At 43.5% G+C, this 24,256-nt stretch overlaps 1 protein-coding gene across 6 annotated transcripts in view; it reads right to left on the bottom strand.

Moving 5' to 3' along the window:
* The window catches only part of SEPHS1 (selenophosphate synthetase 1), a 139,947-nt gene that overhangs the window by 94,575 nt on the left and 21,116 nt on the right, over window positions 1-24,256 (bottom strand). For 2 of the 6 annotated variants that reach the window (XM_073328731.1, XM_073328730.1), the window contains exons 5-7: window positions 23,038-23,303; window positions 12,244-12,469; window positions 5,373-5,492 (exon numbers count right to left, since the gene is read on the bottom strand). In XM_073328731.1, the coding sequence (XP_073184832.1) occupies window positions 5,373-5,492; window positions 12,244-12,469; window positions 23,038-23,303 (612 nt within the window). Of the gene's footprint in view, window positions 1-5,372; window positions 5,493-12,243; window positions 12,470-23,037; window positions 23,319-24,256 lie in introns of those variants that run through there. The other 4 variants (XM_073328728.1, XM_073328726.1, XM_073328727.1 and 1 more) reach the window with 3 other exon arrangements.

Here is a 24,256-nt window from a genome sequence, read left to right as displayed (position 1 = left end):
ATTCGGCTATAGGAATGAGGCTATCCTCTTTCAAAGCTCTGTTTCTGACAGCCGGCTGCTTATCTGCTCCAGGACAAAGCAACCATTACTGTGGAATGCTGCTTGCTGTGAGTGTGAGAGAGAGAGAGAGGCAAGGGGGACGGGGGTCTGCTGCTCTCTGAACTTACAAGACAGCATGCTGACACACTCTCAGCACCCCAAAAACCAACTCTCTCTCCCCCCACATACACACAACACACTCCCTGTCACACTCCACCACCTCCCCCCCATTTGAAAAGCACGTTGCAGCCATTTGAATGCTGGGATAACTACCACAATGCACTGCTCTCTGTGGCGTTGCAAGAGCTGCTGATGTGGCCATGCCAGTGTGCTTCCAGCTGACAGTGTAAATACAAGGCAGCACTTTTGCTGCTGTGGTCTCGGAAGGCTAGTTTAACTCCCAGCGCTCTACATCTGCAAGTGTAGCCATGCCCTTAGGATACGTCTGGGGAGTTATACATGGGGAGTTATTCCAGAATCAGAGCACCCACACACAGAGTTAATCAGGAATAGTCGTTCTTTAATTAATTACACACACTACCTCAATTTGAATAAATTTTTCTATGTAGACAACCCCTCTGATTTGGACTACACTGTTTATGGACTGATCCAACTATTTCAGTAGGGGGTGTGATTTTGTATGGAAACAGTTACATCGGTGGACACAGTTATACCAATAAAAAAGGTGTCTTACAGTTTATTCCTACACATGTATACAGCTATAACTATAGGGTTGTACTAGTGTAACTAAATCTGTTTCTATACCAGTATAGTTAAAGCACTACAAAAACTGTGTGGACCAGAGCTTAAACTGATTTAAGAGTGTCTGCACTAGAAGTTGCATAAATCAACTTAAAAATCAGGTGGGTGAGGTAATATCTTTTATTGGACCAATTTCTGTTGGTGAAAGAACACATGTTGCAAGAAACCAGGGTTTCCTGAACTCCCATTTCTGGCCTTCAAACAACACCCGCAGCCTCACTAAGCTTACCATCAGAAGTAAGCTACCCACAAGACCAGGACACACCAATTCAAAGTCAAGCCTGCCAGAGCAATAGATGCAAAACCTGCAGCCATATCTCCACTGCTGTGATGATCAATACTTCCCACAACATGCCTTTCACGATCCATAGTCCTACACATGACTATCACAAGGTGGTGTACTTCAGCCAGTGCATCAAATGCAAGAACAACAACTATGTGGGTGAATCTAGACAATCACTACACTCTTGAATGAACTCACAGAGAAAAATGATAAAAGACAAAAACACCCTATCCCGCCCCCGGGCGAACACTTTGTAGAAAATGATCACTCTACATCTGATCTCTCAGTCCTTGTCCTCAAAGGAAAGCTGCATAACACCTTCAAAACACAAGCCTGGGAGTTTAAATTCATAACTCTGCTAGACACCAAAAATCATGGACTCAATAGAGACACTGTCTCATGACAACAGTTTGTAACCCACTCTCTCTCCTTTGTCCTATGCCACAAAGATCTTAATTGCCAACTTCATTTTGAACAGTTTCTTGCAACTTGTGTAAACTCCTTATGCTTAACATCTGTTCCACCTTATATTGAACTGTGACACTCTGATTACCTTTCCCAGTACTGAAGAATAGCTCTGAGGAGCTCGAAAGCGTGTCTCTTTCACCAACTGAAGTTGGTCCAATAAAAGATGTTACCTTGTTCACTTTGTCATTCTACTATCCTGGGGCCAACATGGCTACAACAACACTGTACATTTAAAAATCACACATTTAAGTAAACTGGTGCAACTGAGGCACACTGAAGTCAATGGGAATGAATCACCTAAATACCTTTGTGGATATGGGCCTGAGAATTCAGACCAAACTCCAGTTTGTGTTCTAATGGCAAAGCATCCCCATCACAAAGCATTGCCTTTGGTACTAGGTTAGCAGCCTATACTCTCACTCCTGGAGAGTACAGACTGCTAACCTTGGTCTCTCCACGGCAGGTGGAGTGTGGGGGAAGCTTGCACGGCCAACACCAGCTGCATATCTGTGCTCCCTAATAATGAATGTCAGTCTCTGGGACCGCCAAATAGACCAGCACTTTTCCCAGGCACTACGTTCATTATGCAAAGTTTTAAAGCGAGAATAAAGGGATCTGGTTTTAAAACATGAAGCAGCATTTTGGAAGCAAGAAAGAAATTAGCCCCAAGGTGCTACAGCTCTGCTCTGAGAACTCTTTTGTTAGCATGTTGTGCTAGGAAGATTATTACATAGTTCTGTGATGATGTCAGAACTGAGGATGAAGTAAACAAGGAAGAAAAAAAAGCAACCACATATGGAAGATGAAATCCTGGCCTCACTGAAGTCAATGGAAGTTTTGTCATTAACTTGAAAAGGCCAGAATTTCACCTCCTGGCCTAGCTCTCCTCTCACTTACTCTACTTCTACTCCATTGACTTCAGTGGAATTACTCCCGATTTACAAGTTTAGAGATCTACAGACAGTTTTTAGTTTTAGTGCCAGTGTATGTCAATTAAGGGTGTAATTTTTTTTTTTAAAATTGTTTTACCAGCACACTTTCCATATGGGAATAGCAAAAAACTCGTATAAAGCATCGTTATACCAATATAACTGCATCCACTCTGGGGAGATAGTGCCACTTTAACTATACTGGTACAACCTGTGTATAGACAAGGCCTAAGCGAGAGGACAACCAGACCCAGAGAGATTGGGATGTAGGTGAAGGGCCAGTAGAAAAAAAATACAGTAGAATATAAGAAACAATGTAAAATAAAGAGCCTTTACAACAATTCAGCTTCCGTATAGTAACTGGAAAATGGGACTAATGGGTTACTGTATTTCTTTTCATTGTCCAGCCACACACTGGGTTGATTGGTTCTCATCTCTTGGCAGGCATAGTTAGTATCCCACTTAGTTTAGTATACTGGCCTCAGTTTCACTCATCTTTTCATAGGAAGCCTATTACCGCTAAGGCTGAGATGCAGCATTCTCCACTTAGGCTCCCCAATACTGGGGAAAGAGCATAGGTGGGGGCGGTTCCTGGTGGCCCCTCTTTAAAAGAAAACCTGTACAGTCACTGCTAACTCCCACGGTAGAGCTGCAGCCCTAGCTAACATCCTGGAGAGGCACACGAAAAAAAGCAAACAAGAATGTAGAAAATATATTCAAAACAAACTAAATCAAATTAGGTCAATGGAGTTATTCACAAAGTTCTGTATCTCTGCAGACACCCCAAGGGCCCCCAGTCTCTCTCCCTGCCTGCCTCCTTCACTGCACATATGAATCTATGAATCTTCATGTCACTGAAGAACTGCACCATAGTATATTTCTTCCAGTCGAGGAGGAATAGGTAGCCTTCTGAAGCCTCCATCAATGGTAGGAAAGGATGCTGCTGTGCAACAACAAGCAATCTGATGATTCTCACTAGCAAGCTCACCTCATAACCTCATGTTCAAGGGCAGAGAGTCGGCTTGATAGTCTAGGGGATTTGGTAAACTCACCTTTTTTGAAGAGGGGCATTATTTTATGCTAGCAAATGATCTGCACTTCTTTCCTCCTTTTTGTTTCTATTTCACCTCCTCCTTTCTTTTACACCCTTACACTTTTCTGTGTACTTCCCATGGTGTTGACAGAACTGTGTGATAAAAGAATGCCTCAGCTTTTGCACAGTTACCTCAGATACTTGCCTAACCGAATGCTACAGACAAAGCTCAGGACTGAAAATGTTGGCTCTTTGGTGCATGGATCCAGCAAACGGCAACAGTTCATTCATCTGCCATGATCTATCTCATTCTCTTTGGCCAGCTGAATATTCAACCTTTAGAATTCACTATGGAATTTTTTTAAAAAAAGGGTAATACATAAACACACACAATTTCAACAGGTTAGAATAACTCCAGTTGGCCCAGAAGCCTAGAGCTTTATATTGTCATATCGGACACTTGGGTTCAGTGTCTCATCTTGTTCCTTAAACCAGCAGAAACAACGCACTTATTTGCAGCGAGGAGCAGGAAGAGAGAAAAAAAGAAAGCAAACTAAGGGCTTGGCTACACTTACGTTTTATAGCGCTCTAACTTGCTGGCTCAGGGGTGTGAAAAATCACCCCCCTGAGCGCAGCAAGTCAGAGTGCTTTAAAGCGCTAGTGTAGACAGGCTCCGAGCGCAGGGAGCCGCGCTCCCAGCGCTCGGAGCTGATCCCCTTGTGGAGGTGGATTACCAGGAGCTCTGGGAGACCTCTCTCCCGGCGCTCGCACTTCAAAGCGCTGCCGCGGGAGTGCTCCCGCGACAGCACTTTGAAGTTTCCAGTGTAGCCATGTCCTAAGAAAGGTGGCTGTAAGGAAGGGTTATTGGTGTGATGCAAATGATGTGCCTCACACAATGGGGGTCAGGTGCTAAGACTTCTGGGGACATATCCTATGCAGTGACGGATTAGCCACTAAGCCAATGACGCCCATGCCCAGGCCAATTGGGCACCCCCGTGTCACAACCCCCTCCGCCAGGCGCTTCTGCCAGCGAGCGGGTATGTGGCATGGAGGCTTGCCCCGCTCTGCCCACCCGGACCTCCTGCCGGGGAGTGGGGGAAGCTTGCGCCCTCCGACCCTGCTCCCCGGCAGGAGCACCAGGCGGGCGGAGCGGGGCAAGCCCCCGTGCCCCAATCCCCGTGCTGGGTGGGGCAAACCCCACACCCATTTCCCCAGCAGGAGTGCCATTGGGAGGGGGGACTGCAAGTGGAAGGGGTCCCCACTTGCCCTGGCCCAGGGCCCCATAAAACAGTAATCCACCTCTGATCCTATGATTCTTTGGGCTGCAGTAAACTGAGCTCTATGATTCTCTCAGTGAATTGTGGGAGAACTTGTCTGTCCCTTTGGGCGCATGGGGGAGAATTGTGGAAAGGTACTGGAGGACTCTCAGCATTTGAGAAATTTAGCCTGTGTCCTCACTGAGAAATGGGCAGGTTATCAGCACGAGTGAAAGCAGCCCCTAACCTCTAGTAGTCTATAGCCCCAGCTGGGAAGCTAGCTTAAAGCACCACTAAACTCAGGTGAGATGGCTGTGTGTATGGTGGACAGGAAGGGCTTAGAGGCAACTCCTGAGAAAGAGTCTGACTTAACTCTAGAGTGAAGACATACTTTAAGACTATTACCATTCAAAACACCACATCTTGCATTCTAGCGGTAACATGCCAAAAGTGTACAGGCTTCATTTTCAGAGGTACTGAGCCCTCACAACGACAATTAAAGTCAAGGGGAGCAGTGGGTGCTCAGCTGACCTCTGAAAAACATCAGGCTCTATGACTTTAGTCTTATGCTAAGTTGCTATTTCGGACATTGTCATGCTCACCTGAGCCTCTTTTTAACCGTCTTCTTGCCAGTTTAATTTGATCCTGTAGAATCTGCACCCAGTCTCTGGGGCCAGGAAGTTTATCCACGTGGTTAGCAGTGCAATATTTTTCTGTGAAGACTAAAATAAAAGGTACCATTTTTTTAAAGTGTCTTATCAAAATTGAGAAGGAGGGGGGAAAGAGGAGGAGGAGAATGAAAACAACAACAACAAAAAACTGAAGTTAAAGTGGCCAAAACTGGGAGAGCAAGGCCAGAGGTCAATTCAATGTTCTGTGTGTTTATCTTTAAAAATATTATTTTGTGCCTAGATACTATATTGATTAACTGCCTAAAAAAACCTGAGAAAGAGAGAGAATGTCTACATCTCATTTATGTCACATACAGAAAATCTGTAGTACAATAAATGGTGAACTTTGAACTAAGCCTCATGAGTGGTAGATATTTATAACTGCCGGTTCACCATATTCATTTTGGCATTAGTGGAGAACTGCAGGTCTCCTCCTGGGCCTTCTGGTCTCATGATCTTGTCTGTCAGGCTGCTAGCAAACAGGAGATATGAAGAAGTCCTAAACCTTCAGTGGGCATTTATCATATTGGCAAAATAGAAGAGGACCCTGAACTTTTATAAACATATATAAAAACAAACTGCTTTAAAGGGGACAATGTCAATCAGGTCCAAAACTTCGATTTTGTAAAAAAACAAGCTTTTACAGAGCCTAAAATACTAGATATATTTTCAAAAATTGTAATTCCAATGACAAACAGATAAAACATTCCCCTGCTGTGTCTGCAAACCCTAACACATTGAACATTGAAAGCAAGAAATGAAACTGAGTATCAACAAAGGTGAAACTGACAAATTGTTTTCATTGTCCATCTGAGACAAAAGTAAATCAGAACATAAATAGTCAAAGTATTACTATGATTAACAATACTATTGCAGTAGTGGCCAGATCTCTCAAAATCTGGAGCATCAATATGTTAGGGCAATACACAGGAAGACATGGTCTCTGGCTCACAGTGCTTACAATCCAAGAGGATAAGTGATATATGAAGGATTTTATATATATATATATATATAAATAAAATACACACACACACACTCTTCAAAATATTAATAAATAAGTATAAAGGGTCAAAAATAATGTATTTTAAAAATTATTTCAGTTTTAATAATGTAAGGCACTATTCACAATATACAGCTGTTTGTTTACAATCTATGGCCCCAATCCTGCAGTCTGATCAATGTGGGCATGGGGTAGCCCAACTGGAATCCACAGATGTCAGCAGGGTCTCACATAGATGCGGTGGTCAGCTTTGCATGAATTGAAAGCTTTTTGGATCAGGGACTGTCTTTTTGTTCTGTGTTTGTACAGTGCCTAGAACAATGGGGTCGTGGTCCATGCCTGTGGATCCCTAGGTACTACCATAATACAAATAATACAAGTAATAATAATCAACTGATTACAATATCAGAGAGTCTATGAGGTGAAAGATTACACTGTCCTTTGAAACAGGCATCAACTTGAATTCTAGTAAATTTAAAAAAAGTTGATAGTAGTTTCAGCTTCTACTCCTCTGCCAATTTTTGTGATTTTACGATCACGTTTGCTTATTTTTAAACAAGATTTCTCTATGTTGTGTGAAAGACAAAGACACACACACACACACACAAACAACAGGAGGAAATGACTACACAGGGAAAACAGTGAAATTGTCGCTACACGAACTGTGGACAAAGTAGAAAGAGAGAATTTCTCCTCTAATCATTTTCAGGTATAGAAATCTTATATATAACTTGTAATGATGGTAGGTAAAATGTTTTCAGACAGAAGAATGATTTTCAAGTTGACAGTGTGCCCTTAAGTTCTCAGCTAATTTCTCCAATGAATGTAGCTTTTTCTCCATTTCTGTATCTATGTCATGGAAAAGGACAAAACTCATCACTAAACAATATCTGTGAGTTTGGTAGAGTAATGTCTCAATGATAATGCAAACAACGTGATGTTGTTCTTGTGGAGATTTCATACTGGCTCAGTCGTTACTTGGAATAAATGAAACCACAGTGTCTTAGAGCATAGCTCCTCCGGGGAAACCAGTGCTATTGGAGCCAGGCTGAGTAAAGTTCCATGCTGTGTCAACCCTTGGCAACTCGCTGCATTAGCCCCTAGGAAAGAACTCCCCTAATGAAACATGACAAAGGTCATGCACTATCATTTGGTTGATACTCTAAATGCAGTGAATGCAATCCTCTTATTATACCAGTGCCTAGTAGTACCACCACAGACACATTTCTATTTCCATTACAAATTCTATTTTTGAGGGGTTTATAACACAGGCTTTTCAACTGAAATGTGGTCATTTTTGTTTAACTGCTTGTGACCGCTGCTTTCTACAGTGGGGCGAGTTTTGCTATTTCAATGGTGCTGCCCCACCTACTGGAAATATCTGTCCCCTGCTCCCTTTCCTCCATGTCAGCAGATTTTAAAATTCATATTCAAACCTTACTGTTCTCTCGAGTTTATGACCAACTTGCCCTGTAAAGCTTTTTGGGACTTGTATGAAGGATACCATGTAAAAAAATAAGTTTTCCTTGTATGCCAATGTTTATCAGCAATACAGTATTCTCTACGGGACCTTTCAAAGCTAATATATTGTCAATGCATTGGGACAAAAGAATCAATAAGATGTGAATGGAGGCACTGAGTCAATGAACATTATATAGAAACTGCCATTACAGATCAGATCAGTGGTCCATCTAGTCCAGTATTCTGTCTCTTGCAGAGGGGCCAGTACCAGATTCTTCAGAGGAGAGTGTGTAAGAAACCCCTCACTGGACAAATCATGAAATAACCAATTTTTTCCCCTGAGTTAGGCAATCTAAAATCAACCTTCTAATCGAAACCTAGTAAAACCACAACCAGGTTCAGAGTCAATACCAGAGATTCCATCAGAAATATAAGTCAGGACTTAGACATGGTCACAATCAGAATCAGAGAAGGGTAGGACTGGAAGAGACCTCAAGTGGTCCTCTAGTCCAGTCCCCTGCACTCAAGGCAGGACTATGTAATAACTAGACCATTCCTGACAGGTGTTTGTCTAATGTGTTATTAAAAACCTCCAATGACGGAGATTCCACAACCTCCGAAGGAAATTCGTTCCAGTGCTTCCAACTATCAATTCGTTCCAGCTACCCTGACAGTTAGGAAGTTTTTCCTAATGTCCAACCTAAACCACCCTTGCTGCAATTTAAGCGCATTGATTCTGGTCCTATCCTCAGAGAGCACAGAGGATACTTTGTCTGCCTCCTCCTTTTAACAACTTTTTATGTACTTGAAAACTGTTATGTCCCTCCTTAGTCTTCACTTCTCCAGACTAAACGAACCCAATTCTTTCAATCTTTCCTCATAGCTCATGTCTTTTTAGACCTTCAATTACTTTTGTTGCTTTCCTCTGGACTTTCTCCAGTATGTCCACGTCTTTCCTGAAATGTGGCACCCAGAACTGGACACAATACTCCAGTAGAGGCCTTATCAGCGCAGAGTAGAGTGGAAGAATGACTTCTCGTGTCTTGCTTACAACACTCCTGCTAATACATCCCAGAATGATATTTGCTTTTTTTGCAACAGTGTTACACTGTTGACTCATATTTAGCTTGCGATTCTCTATAACCTCCAGAGCCCTTTTGCAGTACTTCTTCTTAGGTGGTCATTTCCTATTTTGTATGTGCAATTGATTGTTCCTCTTAAGTAGAGTACTTTGCGTTTCTTCTTATTGAAGTTCATCCTATTTATTTCAGACCATTTCTCCAGTTTGTTCAGATCCTCCAAAGCACTTGCAACCCCTCCCAGCTTGCTACTGTTTGCAAATTTTATAAGTGTAGTCTCTATGCCATTATTTAAATCAATGATGAAGATATTGACCAGAACCGGACCAAGGACCGATCCCTGTAGGACCCCACTCGATATGCCCTTCAAGCTTTACTGTGAACCGCTGATTTACGTTCTGGAAATGGTTTGCCAACCATTTATGCACCCACCTTATAGTATCTCCACCTAGGCTGCATTTCCCTAGTTTATTTATGAGAAGGTCATGCGAGACAGTATCAAAAGCCTTACTAAAGTCAAGATATAACATCTACTTCTACTGCTTCCCCCATCCACAAAGCTTGTTACTCTGTCTAAGAAAGCTATTAGGTTGGTTTGACATGTTTTTTCTTCACAAATCTATGTTGACTGTTACTTAGCACTTTATTATCTTCTAGATGTTTGCAAATTGATTACTTAAATTATTTGCTCCATTATCTTTCTGGGTACTGAAGTTAAGATGACTGGTCTGTAATTCCCCCGGTTGTCCGTATTCCCCTTTTTATAGATTTGGCACTATATTTGCCCTCTTCCAGTCCTCTGGAGTCTCTCCTGTCTTCCATGAGTTTTCGAAGATAAATCGCTAATGGCTCAGATATCTCCTCAGTCAGCTCCTTGAGTATTCTAGGACGTATTTCATCAGGCCCTGGTGAAATGACAACATCTAACTTGTCTAAGTAATTTTTAACTTGTTCTTTCCTTATTTTAGCCCTCAGATCCTACCTCATTTTCCCTCGCATTCACTATGTTTGACTGCCAATCACTCCTATACTTTTTGGTGAAAACTGAAACAAAAAAAAGTAATTTAACACTTCTGCCCTATTTACATTTTCTGTTATTGTCCGTTCCCCCTCACTGAGTAATGGACCTACCCTGTCCTTGGTCTTCCTCTTGTTTCGAATGTATTTGTAGAATATTTTCTTGTTACCCATTAGGTCTACAGCTAGTTTAATCTAGTTTTGTGCCCTGACCTGTCTAATTTTGTCCCTACATACTTGTGTTATTTGTTTATATTCATCCTTTGTAATTTGACCTAGTTGCCACTTTTTGTAGGACTCTTTTTTGAGTTTCAGATCATTGAAGATCTCCTGGCTAAACCAGGGTGGTCTCTCTCCAGACTTCCTATCTTTCCTACACAGTAAGATAGTTTGCTCATGTGCCCTTAATAATATCTCTTTGAAAAACTGCCAGCTCTCTCAAACTATTTTTCCCCTTAGACTTGCTTCCCATGGAAACTTACCTACCAAATCTCTGAGTTTGCTCAAGTCTGCCTTTTTGAAATCCATTGTGTTTATTGTGCTGTTTTCCCTCCTACCATGCCTTGGAATCATGAACTCTATCATTTCATGATCACTTTCATCCAGGCTGCCTTCCACTTTCAAATTCTCAACCAGTTCCTCTTTATTTGTCAAAATCAAATCTGGAACAGGCTTTCCCATAGCTGCTTTCTCCACCTTCTGAAATAAAAAATTGTCTGCAATGCATTCCAAGAACTTGTTGAATAATCTGTGCCTTACTGTGTTATTTTCCCAACAGATGTCTGGGTAGCTGAAGTCCCCCATCACCACCAAGTCCTGTGCTTTGGATGATTTTGTTAATTGTTTAAAAAAAGCTTCATCCAGCTTCTTCTTCCTGGTTAGACGGTCTGTAGTAGATCTCTACCATGACATCACCCTTGGTTTTTACCCCTTTTATCCTTACCCAGAAACTTTCCACAAGTCTGTCTCCTACTTCCATCTCCGCCTCAGTTCAAATGCATACATCTTTGATATACAAGGCAACACCTTCTCCCCTGCCTGTCCTTCCTGAGCAAACTGTACCTTTCTATACCAATATTCCTGTCATGTGTATTATCCCACCAAGTCTCTGTGATGCAACTGTCATAGTCGTGTTTATTCACTAGCATTTCTAGTTCTTCTTGTTTATTCCCCATCCTTCTTGCATTAGTATATAGATATCTAAGACGCTGATTTGATTTCCCCTCTATGTTTCCTCTTGTCTCTCCCTTGTCCCTGCTATAATGGCCCAGATTCTGACCCTTCTCCCAGGTCTCCATAGTCCATATATTCTTAACTTCCAGATTAGCTAATAGCCACTCATAACTAGGAATGAATCACATGTACTTTAAAAGCTCCAGATGGTACAAAATGTAGCAGCCTGTCCACTTACCACAGATCACCCCTTTCTGCACTAGATCCCTGATTAAGTTGAATACAGAGTCTCTGTCCTAATACTCAAAGCCCTGGACCATAATTTCCTCTTGCAGCTATATTCTACTGATTGTCAATGGGGGAAGACAACTCAGAGGTGGACAGAACATTCACAGTAGCTTGACCTAGACTATGGAACTCACTCTCACAAGACAAGCAGGACCACAACCTCACTGACATCAGAATTAGATACAAAACTCATTTCCTTTACTAGATTTTCCTCAATAAGATCTTTCCCACCTCACTGCCAGCCACAAACTACTAATCCAGTTATTCATAGACCAGATATGACACTGTCAGGTGCACAGCAAGCTTTTCCATTCTACCCTGCCAATGTGCCTCTACCCTGATCTGGAAGGACCAAGGCAGAATTATGGCAATCCAGGACCCAAGGTAAAACTCAGGAGAGTTCTCCCATGACCCCACATCTCCATGTAGTGGCAGCAGGCTTCAATCTAATGAATGAGCAGTGCATTTCTCTAGTTGGAGCAATTGTTTCAGGCTGTCTTCTGACTCAAAATGGATATCAAGTGTTTTTCTTTACATCCATGAAGGCCAGAAAAAAAAATTTTAAATTGAGATTCTTATCTCATCACATGTCTTCAGGGGCTGGGGACCTAGGCATGAGCCTCTAGCTTAATCAGAAATAATGGAAAAATTATAAAAAGAAGAATGCACATTTTTCTGACCCAAATGTCAAGGATTCTAAGGTCCTGGCATTACTCAATGACTAGAGCATATTCTCAGCTAAGGATGGAGATATGTATATACAGGAAACAAAGCAGAAATATACCTTTTATTGCACCCACAATATTTTGGTCTAGTCCTTTTCGGTTGTCATTGAGTCCTCTTTTCCTCTTGCCATTGGGTAAAGAGTTAGCCAAGGTCTTGTCATCAAAAAATGCACACACCAGCTTTCTAAACAGCAGGCTTCCTGAGCGAGTATAGTTTGACAATATAGAGTCCAGCTGAGATTTGGGCATAAAGACATCAAAGCCTTCAGCAAGTTGCACTTCTGGCTACCAAAGGAAAACAAATATTTTAATTAAAATAGTGTTCACACATGTTGTGCTACGTGCACATCCAGCAAGCTTCATTGTCACTTAGTGATCACGTCCATGAAGCTTACCCAGGAGTCATGATAAAAAACGGTTACTCACCTTCTCGTAACTGTTGTTCTTCGAGATGTGTTGCTCATATCCATTCCAATCAGGTGTGTGTGTGCCGCGTGCACAGTCGTAGGGAAGTTTTCCCCCTAGCAGCACCCGTTGGGTTGGCTGTGGAACCCCCTAGAGTGGTGCCTTCATGGCACTCAATATATGACCCTGCTGACCCGGCACCTCCTCAGTTTCTTCTTGCTGGTTACTCTGACAGAGGGGAAGGCGGGTGGGTTTGGGATGGATATGAGCAGCACATCTTGAAGAACAACAGTTACGAGAAGGTGAGTAACCGTTTTTTCTTCTTCGAGTGATTGCTCATATCGATTCCAATTAGGTGACTCCCAAGCCTTACCTAGGCGGTGGGGTCAGAGTTATGGAATCGCAGATTGGAGCACCGCTCTGACAAAAGCGGCATCATCTCTGGCATGCTGGACAATAGCGTAATGAGAGGTACCGTATGAACGGAGGACCAAGTTGCTGCCCTGCAGATTTCTTGGATTGGGACCTGGGCCAGGAATGCCACCGATGAGGCCTGTGCCCTTGTGGAGTGTGCAGTAAGTGCCTGGGCTGGTGTCTTGGCCAGCTTGTAGCATGTGTGGATGCAGGACGTGATCCAGGAAGATATTCTTTGAGATGAGACTGGTAGGCCTTTCATGCGGTCAGCCACTGCTATGAACAACTGGTTCAATTTCCTGAATGGCTTGGTGCATTCAATATAGAAGGCTAATGCTTGTCAAACATCCAAGGAGTGCAGCCTCTGCTCATGGCTCCTGGTATGAGGCTTCGGACAAAAGAACAAGCAGGAATAGGTCTTGGCTAGTATGGAAATGTGATGCCATTTTAGGCAGAGAGGGCCGGGTGAGGGCTGAGCTGCACCATGTTCTTGTGGAAAACTGTGTAAGGTAGGTTGGAGGTAAGGGCCTTTAACTCAGACACACTTTTTGCTGATGTGATGGCAATTAGGAAGGCCACCTTCTACGATAGGTAGAGAAGGGACCAAGTCACCAACGGAGCAGACCAAATTAAGGTCCCACGCAGGAACAGGCTGTCTAATCTGGGGATGTAGCTGGTCCAGACCCTTGAGGAACCATCCAACCATGGGGTTGGCGAAGACGGAGCGTCCAGAGGCTCCGGGGTGGAAAGCCGAGAAAGCCACTAGGTATATCTTTATGGATGACACTCCGAGGCCTTGCTATTTCAGATGCAGAATGTACTCCAGAATAAGAGGTAATGGTGCCTGAAGTGGGGGCATATGACGCTGGTCACACCGGCAAGTGAACCTCTTCCACTTCGCCTGATATGTGGTCCTCGTGGAGGGCTTTCTGCTGCAGAGTAAGACCTCCCTTACCTGCTCCGAGCACAGGAGCTCCATAGGATTCAGCCATGAAGCTTCCAGGCCACAAGGAGGAGGGACCGGAGGTCTGGGTGACGAAGATGACCGTGGTCCTGAGTGATCAAGTCGGGGAGGAGCGGCAACGTGATCGGAGTGTCGACCGACAGATCCAGAAGCGTGGTGTGCCGGTGTTGTTGAGGCTATACTGGTGCCATGCTGGTGCCACCACACCCTGGTTCTCATGGGCGACTTCAATCACCCTGATATCTGCTGGGAGAGCACTACAGCGGTGCACAGACAATCCAGGAAGTTTTTGGAAAATGTAGGGGACAATTTCCTGGTGCAAGTGCTGGAGGAACCAACTAGGGGGAGAGCTTTTCTTCTTGACCTGCTGCTCACAAACGGGGAAGAATTAGTAGGGGAAGCAAAAGTGGATGGGAATCTGGGAGGCAGTGACCATGAGTTGGTCGAGTTCAGGATCCTGACACAGGGAAGAAAGGTAAGCAGCAGAATACGGACCCTGGACTTCAGGAAAGCAGACTTTGACTCCCTCAGGGAACTGATGCGTAGGATCCCCTGGGGGAATAACATGAGGGGGAAAGGAGTCCAGGAGAGCTGGCTGTATTTCAAAGAATCCCTATTGAGGTTACAGGGACAAACCATCCCGATGTGTCGAAAGAATAGTAAATATGGCAGGCGACCAGCTTGGCTTAACAGTGAAATCCTTGCGGATCTTAAACATAGAGAAGAAGCTTACAAGATGTGGAAGACTGGACAAATGACCAGCGAAGAGTATAAAAATGTTGCTCGGGCATGTAGGAATGAAATCAGGAGGGCCAAATCGCACCTGGAGCTGCAGCTAGCAAGAGATGTTAAGAGTAACAAGAAAGGTTTCTTCAGGTATGTTGGCAACAAGAAGAAAGCCAAGGAAAGTGTGGGCCCCTTACTGAATGAGGGAGGCAACCTAGTGACAGAGGATGTGGAAAAAGCTAATGTACTCAATGCTTTTTTTGCCTCTGTCTTCACGAACAAGGTCAGCTCCCAGACTACTGCGCTGGGCAACACAGCATGGGGAGTACATGGCCAGCCCTCTGTGGAGAAAGAAGTGGTTCGGGACTATTTAGAAAAGCTGGATGTGCACAAGTCCATGGGGCCGGATGCGTTGCATCCGAGAGTGCTAAAGGAGTTGGCAGCTGTGATTGCAGAGCCATTGGCCATTATCTTTGAAAACTCATGGCAATAGGGGGAAGTCCCGGACGACTGGAAAAAGCCTAATGTAGTGCCAATCTTTAAAAAAGGGAAGAAGGAGGATCCTGGGAACTACAGGCCAGTCACCCTCACCTCAGTCCCTGGAAAAATTATGGAGCAGGTCCTCAAGGAATCAATCCTGAAGCACTTACATGAGAGGAAAGTGATCAGGAACAGTCAGCATGGATTCATCAAAGGAAGGTCATGCCTGACTAATCTAATCGCCTTCTATGATGAGATTACTGGTTCTGTGGATGAAGGGAAAGCAGTGGATATATTGTTTTTTGACTTTAGCAAAGCTTTTGACACAGTATTTCTCCCACAGTATTCTTGTCAGCAAGTTAAAGAAGTATGGGCTGGATACTACTACCACTATAAGGTGGGTAGAAAGTTGGCTAGATTGTCGGGCTCAATGGGTAGTGATCAATGGCTCCATGTCTGGATGGCAGCCGGTATCAAGTGGAGTGCCCCAAGGGTCTGTCCTGGGGCCGGTTTTGTTCATATAGCTTCATAAATGATCTGGAGGATGGTGTGGATTGCACTCTCAGCAAATTTGCGGATGATACTAAACTAGGAGGAGTGGTAGATACGGTGGCAGGTAGGGACAGGATACAGAGGGACCTAGACAAATTGGAGGATTGGGCCAAAAGAAATCTGATGAGGTTCAACAAAGATAAGTGCAGGGTCCTGCACTTAGGACGGAAGAATCCAATGCACCGCTACAGACTAGGGACCGAATGGCTAGGCAGCAGTTCTGCGGAAAAGGACCTGGGGTGACAGTGGACGAGAAGCTGGATGAGTCAGCAGTGTGTCTTTGTTGCCAAGAAGGCCAATGGCATTTTGGGATGTATAAGTAGGGGCATAGCCAGCAGATCGAGGGACGTGATCGTCCCCCTCTATTCGACATTAGTGAGGCCTCATCTGGAGTACTGTGTCCAGTTTTGGGCCCCACACTACAAGAAGGATGTGGATAAATTGGAGAGAGTCCAGCGGAGTGCAACAAAAATGATTAGGGGTCTGGAACACATGACTTATGAGGAGAGGCTGAGGGAACTGGGATTGTTTAGTCTGCAGAAGAGAAGAATGAGGGGGGATTTGATAGTTGCTTTCAACTACCTGAGAGGTGGTTCCAAAGAGGATGGTTCTAGACTATTCTCAGTGGTAGAAGAGGACAGGACAAAGTGTAATGGTCTCAAGTTGCAGTGGGGGAGGTTTAGGTTGGATATTAGGAAAAACTTTTTCACCAGGAGGGTGGTGAAACACTGGAATGCGTTACCTAGGGAGGTGGTAAAATCTCCTTCCTTAGAAGTTTTTAAGGTCAGGCTTGACAAAGCCCTGGCTGGGATGATTTAATTGGGGATTGGTCCTGCTTTGAGCAGGGGCTTGGACTAGATGACCTCCTGAGGTCCCTTCCAACCCTGATATTCTATGATTCTATGATCTTTGCCCCGTTTCTGCGGACCTTGAGCAGGACCTTGTGCACAAGAGTGATCGGGGGAAAGGCGTAGCGCAGACGGCCTCCCCAGGGTAGCAGGAATGTGTCTGCGATTGAGCCCGGGCTGCTTTTCTGGAAGGAAAAAAAACTGGGCACTTCCTGTTGCTCTGAGTGGTGAAAAGGTCGACCTGGGGAAACCCGCACCTCTGGAAGATGGAGTAAAGTCTAGCCAGATAGACTGGCTGTGGAAGGACCTGCTGAGGTGGTCTGCCAGTAAGTTCTGGGCTCCTGGCAGATATGATGCTTCCAGGTGAATGGAGTGGGCTATACAGAATTCCCACAGACTGAGAGCCTCCTGACAGAGGGCGAGGACCAGGTTCCACCACGCTTGTTGATTTAAAACATTGCAGTGGTATTGTCGGTCATGACGGCCATGTGGCTGGACTTGCAGACAAGACTGAAAGGCCTGGCATGTGAATCACACTGCTCTGAGCTCCTTGATATTGATATGGATAAAAAGCTCATCCTGTGACCAGAGGCCCTGCATTCGCAGATATCCCAGATGTGCACCCCAACCTATTGCTGATGCATCCTTAACTAGAGACAAGGACAGCTGAGGGCTGCTGAAGGGGACTCCTTTACAGACTATTTGAGCATCAAGCCACCACTGGAGTGACTCTAGCACCTGCTATGTCACTGTGACCACTAGTCCCAGGCTGTCGCACCCCGGGCGATATGTCGAAGTGAGCCACGTCTGCAGAGATCTGAGTCTCAGCCTGGCATGTTGGACCACGTGTGTGCAGGCCGCCATGTGACCAAGGAGACTGAGGCAATTCCTTGCTGTAGCGGTCAGGTATTCTCTCATGCATGGAATGATGCTTGCCATGGCTTGGAATTGGGGCTCCGACAAACTCTATCCTCTGGGTCGGAGACAAGGTGGACTTGTTCATGTTGAGGAGGAAACCCAGTCTCTCGAACGTGGATATGGCCAGACAGACCTGTGACTCCACCTGTTCTCTGGTATGCTCCCTGAGCACCCAATCTTCAAAGTAAGGGTATACCTGCATCTGCCTCCTTCAGAAGAAGGTTGCTACCACTGACGTGCACTTGGTGAACACTTGTGGGGCTGTCAACGGGCCGAAGGGAAGGACTGTGAACTGATAATGTTTTTGGTCAATCAGAAACCTGAAAAAATGTCTGTGAGCAGGGAGAATCACTATGTGAAAGTATGCATCTTTCATGTTGAGGGTGGAGAATCAGTCTCCTGGATCCAGAGAAGGGATAATTATATTGAGGGAAACTATGCAGAATTTCAACTTTACCATGAACTTGAGTCCTTGCAGGCCTAGAATGAGTCTGAGACCCCCTTTGGCTTTGGGGATTAGGAAATAGCAGGAATAGAATTCCTTGCCAGTGAGGAACCTCCTCCACCACTCCTATGGCAAGGAGCGCCTGCATCTCCTGGATAAGGAGATGCTCATGAGACGGGTCCCTGAAGAGGGATGGGGGAGGGGGGAGGACTGGGTCCTGCCGTGCCGATGTGGGTTGTGGTCTAAGTGCTGCCTTCATAAGGAGCTGTTTCAAACTAAAGTCCCACTCCTCCTTGGTTCGGGGACAAAAGCCCTCACAAATCCTGCACTCTTCTGACTGATGTGCTTCCCCAGACACTTTAAACAAGCGTCATGAGGGTCGCCCGTTGGCATGGGCTTGTTACAGGACTTGCAGGGCTTGAACCCCTGGGACTTAGGCATGTAAGTCCCACAAAGAGAACACAGTCAGGGTGAAGGGTAAACCCTCCAGCCCAACAGCTAACTAACTACTAACTAGAACTACAATAGCTAAGAACAAACTAAGAACTGAACTACTACACAATACAGTCTGAAAGAGAAGCTAGGGAAACATGGAGAGCTTGCAAAGCAAGATGCCACAGTTCTAACGACCATCACTGGCGGTAAGAAGGAACTGAGGAGGCACCGGGTCGACAGGGTCATATATTGAGCGCCATGAAGACATCATGCCCGGGGGCTCCACAGCCAACCCGACGGGTGCTGCTACGGGAAAAAACATTCCGACGACTGTGCACGTGGCGTGGACACACCTAATTGGAATCTATACAAGCAATCACTCTAAGAACAGTTTATTTTACTGAAATAAAAGTAACCAGTGAATGAGCACATTAAAAGGCAAGTCAAATAATTATACAGATTGTCATCTTTATGTGCCATTGCAGCTACTCAACACTTACTATGCTACTTCTTTGTACACAGCAAAAAACTAAACCAAACAAAAACCCAAAGGGCAAGGATACCTTGCAATACGGTAGGGCCCAGAAGGTCACCACCAGAACAATGTCATTTGGAAAAGGCCAAATAGCCTTTTAAAATAGGGTTTATATGACCTTTTAGTGGATCTGATTCACTCCCCTGAGCACAGGGAGTACAATCTGCATCTTTCTGCACTAATGGAGCAGTTCACTCATTGGGCACCACAGAAGGGATATGTTCCCAGGGAGGACAGGTGGTTGTACGGCAACCATCTTCCAGTAGGGTACTGGCTTTAAGTTCTATTCAAAGCTCCACAGGAAGTCAAGTCAGTAGGACCTTGCAGTGCAAGGACAACTCGTGTGTGTGAAAGACGGCAGAAACTGAGTAAATGATTGCTCCCAAATCTTGTGTTGGCTTGCGAATCACTCTCCTTCTTGTTAGCATGTAGCCTGAGTGCATCCTTAGAATATGACGACATTAAATTAACATCTTATTATAGCAAAAAGAAATTGTGGTAAATCATACAGCTAAATGACACCGCCAGAAGAAAAGGAGGAAAATATCACTGCCTTGTATTTCCTACACAGCTAGACTCTTTTATTAAGCACTTTTAGGTCTAACATTTCCCAAAGGTCTCGGAGAGGATTCCCACCTCACAATACACATTGGGCATGAACAATGTGTATTTTTGTGCAATTACACATTTTGGGCAGGTTTGCTCAAGCAACATTTTATTAATGCAAACGTCCACCTGCAAATACTATGGATATGTTTTCAAAGATGCATGCATAGGCATAAGTGGTAGTATGTACGGCGCTATGCTGCAGAAGAGCTTCTCTCACCCACATAGCTACTGCTGCTTGTTGTGGGTGGTTTATGTTGACGAGAGAGCTCTCTCTCATCAGCGTAGAGGGCTACAGAAGAGATCTGACAGCAGCGCAAGTGCATCAGTACAGCTATGCCACTGTAAGCTTTCTAGTGTAGACATAGCCTTAGAAATCTAAGGCCATGTCTACACGTACAAGCTTACAGCGGCATATGTTATGCCGTGTTATGCCGATGGGTCAGAGCTCTCCTGTCGACATAATAAAAGCAGCTCATCAATCAGCAGTAGCTATAGCACTGTGCATACAATCGCTTAGGCCAGCAAAACTTATGTCGCTGAGGGGGGTGATTTTTTTCAAACCCATGAGCGACAAAAGTTTTGCCAACGTAAGTGCTCGTGTAGATATCGTCTAACAAGATCCCAGTGATGCAAGGAGGAAATGCCATAAACAAATCTAATTAATACTGCTGTGAATTACCTGTGAAAAACACCTGTGCATCGGAGGAGGGGGAAGGGAGAGAACAGAGTCAATGTAATGTTAATTTAGGCTTTTTAAAATAAATTAATCAATTTGTACCTCAGACACATAAATTGAAGGTAAAATGCTGATTTATCACTGCATTCCTTTAGTAGCAAATTATTCTTCAATCAAAGGCAATCAGTACTTAATTGAGATTTCATGGACAATTTTGAATGTGATTTATCAAATGGAATAGCTCTTGTTAGCAGATAATAATCAGGGTATAAAGAACTGGTGGGTAACTATTCATGTACAGTGTAATATAAATTATCTGCATTAACAGTAAAGCAAAGACAAGAAAGTTTAACTATAAGTAAGTGATCATTACATTTAAAAAGGGCTAATCTGGTTCATGGGCCAGATTCTGAGCTCTGATCCACTGATGTGACTCCAGGGTACCTCAACTGAAACCTTAACTTTGGTTTCAGTGAAGTTATCCTTGATTTACTGAAGTCGAATGGGGATCGCTTTCTAGGCAAAGATGTAGTGAAAATAATATTGGCATTGGTTAGTAATTGTATTAATCAGTACATACAAGGCGCAATTTGTACAATTTTCCAGTGAGAGTATTTATATACTGTACTTCAAAACTGCCTTTCGGTTTTCATAGGCGCTCAGACACGATGGCCATGAGTGCAATAGAAATGCCTATAAATAAATAGAAGGAAAAGATAAAACAATGTCCTTATTCATTCTTTTTAAAAAGTGATATTATTTAATCCATTCAAAATGTTTAGAGATTTCATTTTATTTCCACTGGTAAATATATCCACCCCCAAACCTCAGCTTTCTTCTTTTGAAAATAAAACCCATATGGTTTAAATAATAATAAAAAAATCTTGCTTATTTTCAGAACTGTCCGAAGCTGCTTTGGTGGTGGGGAAGGTTCAGATGCTGGAAACATACTGAACCAACAAGCGTGGCAGATAGCGTTTGGTCGTTCCAAACAACGGAAGCAAGATGAGGCCCAATTTTTAAGCCAAGCTTCCATTTTCAGGGTGCAAAACTGCCATCTACAAGGAACTGCGGCCAGATTGAATCACCACAGAACTAGTGTGAATGAAACGAACCCATGAAACTGTGGATAAAATTCCATTGCACACACAAAGCTTCCTGAAAAACTGGAGATCCAACCTAAAAATCAAGCCACAAGCACAGAAGTCTTATAAATGTAAATTGCATATTTGAGTCAGAAGTTACCCAATATCTACTGTTTCAGAGTCTACGATCTACTGTCGCTTCAAACATTTCAAACATTTCTAATCACAATACTGCAACAAAAGAACCTTTGAAAAGCATTAAACTACTGTAGTTGCTATATATCGTTACACAGACTCTCTTGCATGACACTGTAATCTAATTAGTGGTGTAGCTTGCATCTATATAACTGAATTATCATGACTGCTCTTTTTTATTATTAGTTTGCACTTCTAGAAAGGTACAACATTATCTACAGGATTATTTTCATTTACGCTCATTGATACAAAATTTAATTATGTTCTTCTAGCTCACTGTACTTAGGAAATTGGAAACTGCCTTCTCAAAATTAAAAATATATTAAAGAAATTAATGATCAGCTTATTCATCAGTGAACTTTTCAGACATCACCCATCTGCTCATTAAACAAAGCCAATCAGACACCCCTATGGTCACCAGATAGACACTTCATTAATCAAAATATACATATTAACTGAAGTAAGGAGACAATGCCACCTGCAACCTTCCAATGACCAAGTCATATACTCTAATAGCTGCTAATTCTAATCCTGCAACTGGATCTGCCTGGGCAGCCTCTTGCACTCATACAGAGCCCCACTGACTTCAACAGCAGGATCAAGGTCTTTACTTGGATACAACATACCCCTCCATAGACTTATCAAGCTCAGTCTGGAAAGTTCAGTCAGGTTTTTTGCCCCCACTGCTTCCCTTGGAAGACTGTCCCAGAACTTCACTCCTCTGATGGTTAGAAACCATAGTCTAATTTCAAGCCTAAACATGTTGATGACCAGTTTATATCCATTTGTTCTTGGGCCAACATTGGCCCTTTAAGGAAACAACTCCTCACCCTCCCTGGTGTTTACCCCTCTGATGTCTTTAGGGGGGAGGGATAGCTCAGTGGTTTGAGCATTGGCCTGCTAAACCCAGGGTTGTGAGTTCAATCCTTGAGGGGGCCACTTAGAGATCTGGGGCAAAAATTGGAGATTAGGCCTGCTTTGAGCAGGGGGTTGGACTAGATGACCTCCTGAGGTCCCTTCCAACCCTGATACTCTATGATTCTCTACTCTATGACTCTAACACAGATAAAAGTTAAATACCCGAATCTTGCAAACACATACTTAAACTTTATTCATGTGAGCAGTCCCTCTGAAACCAATAGAATTACTCAAGTGTGTAAAATTAAGTAAATAAATATGTTTTTTCAGGAGCAAAGCTTAGGTGTGGAATAATTACATTAGTCAAGAAAGGCTAGGGTTGTGAATTCCTTACACTGCTCCTTGCAGGGGCTCCTGGACTTACTTTGGCCCAGGGTAGCATGGCAGATGGGGACAGCAAGTTTATCTTGCAGGGGCAAACAGAGCTCCTGATCCCTACAGAGCACCTACAGCGTGGTTTCTATGGGGTCAGGGAAAGAGAATACAAGGCTTTGGAAGCACACTCCCTTTTCATGACTCCAAATCCAAATCCTCACTTTTTTTGAGGTAGAGGGAACAATATAGCCTCAAGTAGACTTCATCATTGATCCCTAAGTAATAGTGCTGTAAAGTTCTCTGGCATTTTATGCAACTGAAATATCAACTTACATCTGAGGAAGATGATTCAAGAATGATACCAAATCCTGAAACATGGGTCTCTGGCTTTAGAGTATGTTCAGCTGCTTGCAAGCTGGATCTTTCAGAGTTTGCTGACAGCTTCTTTTCCTTCTCTACAGTGCTGGGCTTCTTATTCATAGTAATGGGCTCAAGAGTCTTTTGGGGCAATTTTTTCTTTTTATTTCTCTTTCTTGATATTGTTGACTTCTGTGCACAGATCAGGGGAATCGGAGGCTGCTGTCTGTTTTGGGTGCCAACTGAAGGGAAAACAGCTGTGAATATATTTATAGAAACACGTACACCACTGCAGGTTAAACCAAGTTATTGACTTGCTGTATTCATCCTGTGACTAAGCAGCACTGTTTACAATACAGTTTGTGCATATGAAGCATTTCTATTTTCTCAGGTTTGCATAATTAACCCTTAATATTGAAAAAAGTACTTGAACAATGATTACAGTTGTGTGAAATTGTATATCCTCTGGCATTATCAAAGATCTTATGGTCTTTCAACATTTTTTACTGACATAAATAAGAAAACTCTAGATGCATTAGTAATCACGCTCTTTTCTAAAGAAAATTGGCTCAAAAAGAACATTTAAAAAACTATTTTATCAAGAATTAGTAAAAAATATTTAACAGTTTAATTTCTACATTCTGGGAAACAGTTACCTGGACTTCATACCAGTTGGCTTTTTTTGAAGCCTAATGGTTCTTCTTTCTGACATGTATTAATATTTTATATTTATACAGCATTTTTCAAGGACACATACGTGCCTTACAAATTAAAGCCCTACTCCTGCAATCGGATCTGTCTGGATTGACTTTGTGCAGATGTAAAGGTCCAGCCATGTGGATCAGATTGCAGAATCAGGGCTAAATAATCAGTATCAAGCAACTCAGGGCTTGTCTACACTTGAAACACTATAGCAGCACAGCTGCAGCAGCACCTCAGTGTATACACTACCTATTCCAATGGGAGGGGTTCTCCCATCTCATAGACTTTAAGGCCAGAAGGGACCATTGTGATCATCTAGGCTGACTTCCTGCACATCACAGGGCACAGAACCTCACCCACTCTCTCCTATAATAAACCCAAATCTCTGGCTGACTTTCTGAAGACTTCAAATCATGATTTAAAGACTTCAAGTTACAGATAATTCACCATTTACTCTATGAACAAGTGACCCCTGCCGCACGCTGCAAAGGAA

The sequence above is a fragment of the Lepidochelys kempii genome, chromosome 1 (assembly GCF_965140265.1).
Source record: "Lepidochelys kempii isolate rLepKem1 chromosome 1, rLepKem1.hap2, whole genome shotgun sequence".
Lineage (NCBI taxonomy): Eukaryota > Metazoa > Chordata > Testudines > Cheloniidae > Lepidochelys > Lepidochelys kempii.
Note: the sequence above shows the minus strand (reverse complement) of the source record. Positions and strands in the feature narration are given on the sequence as shown.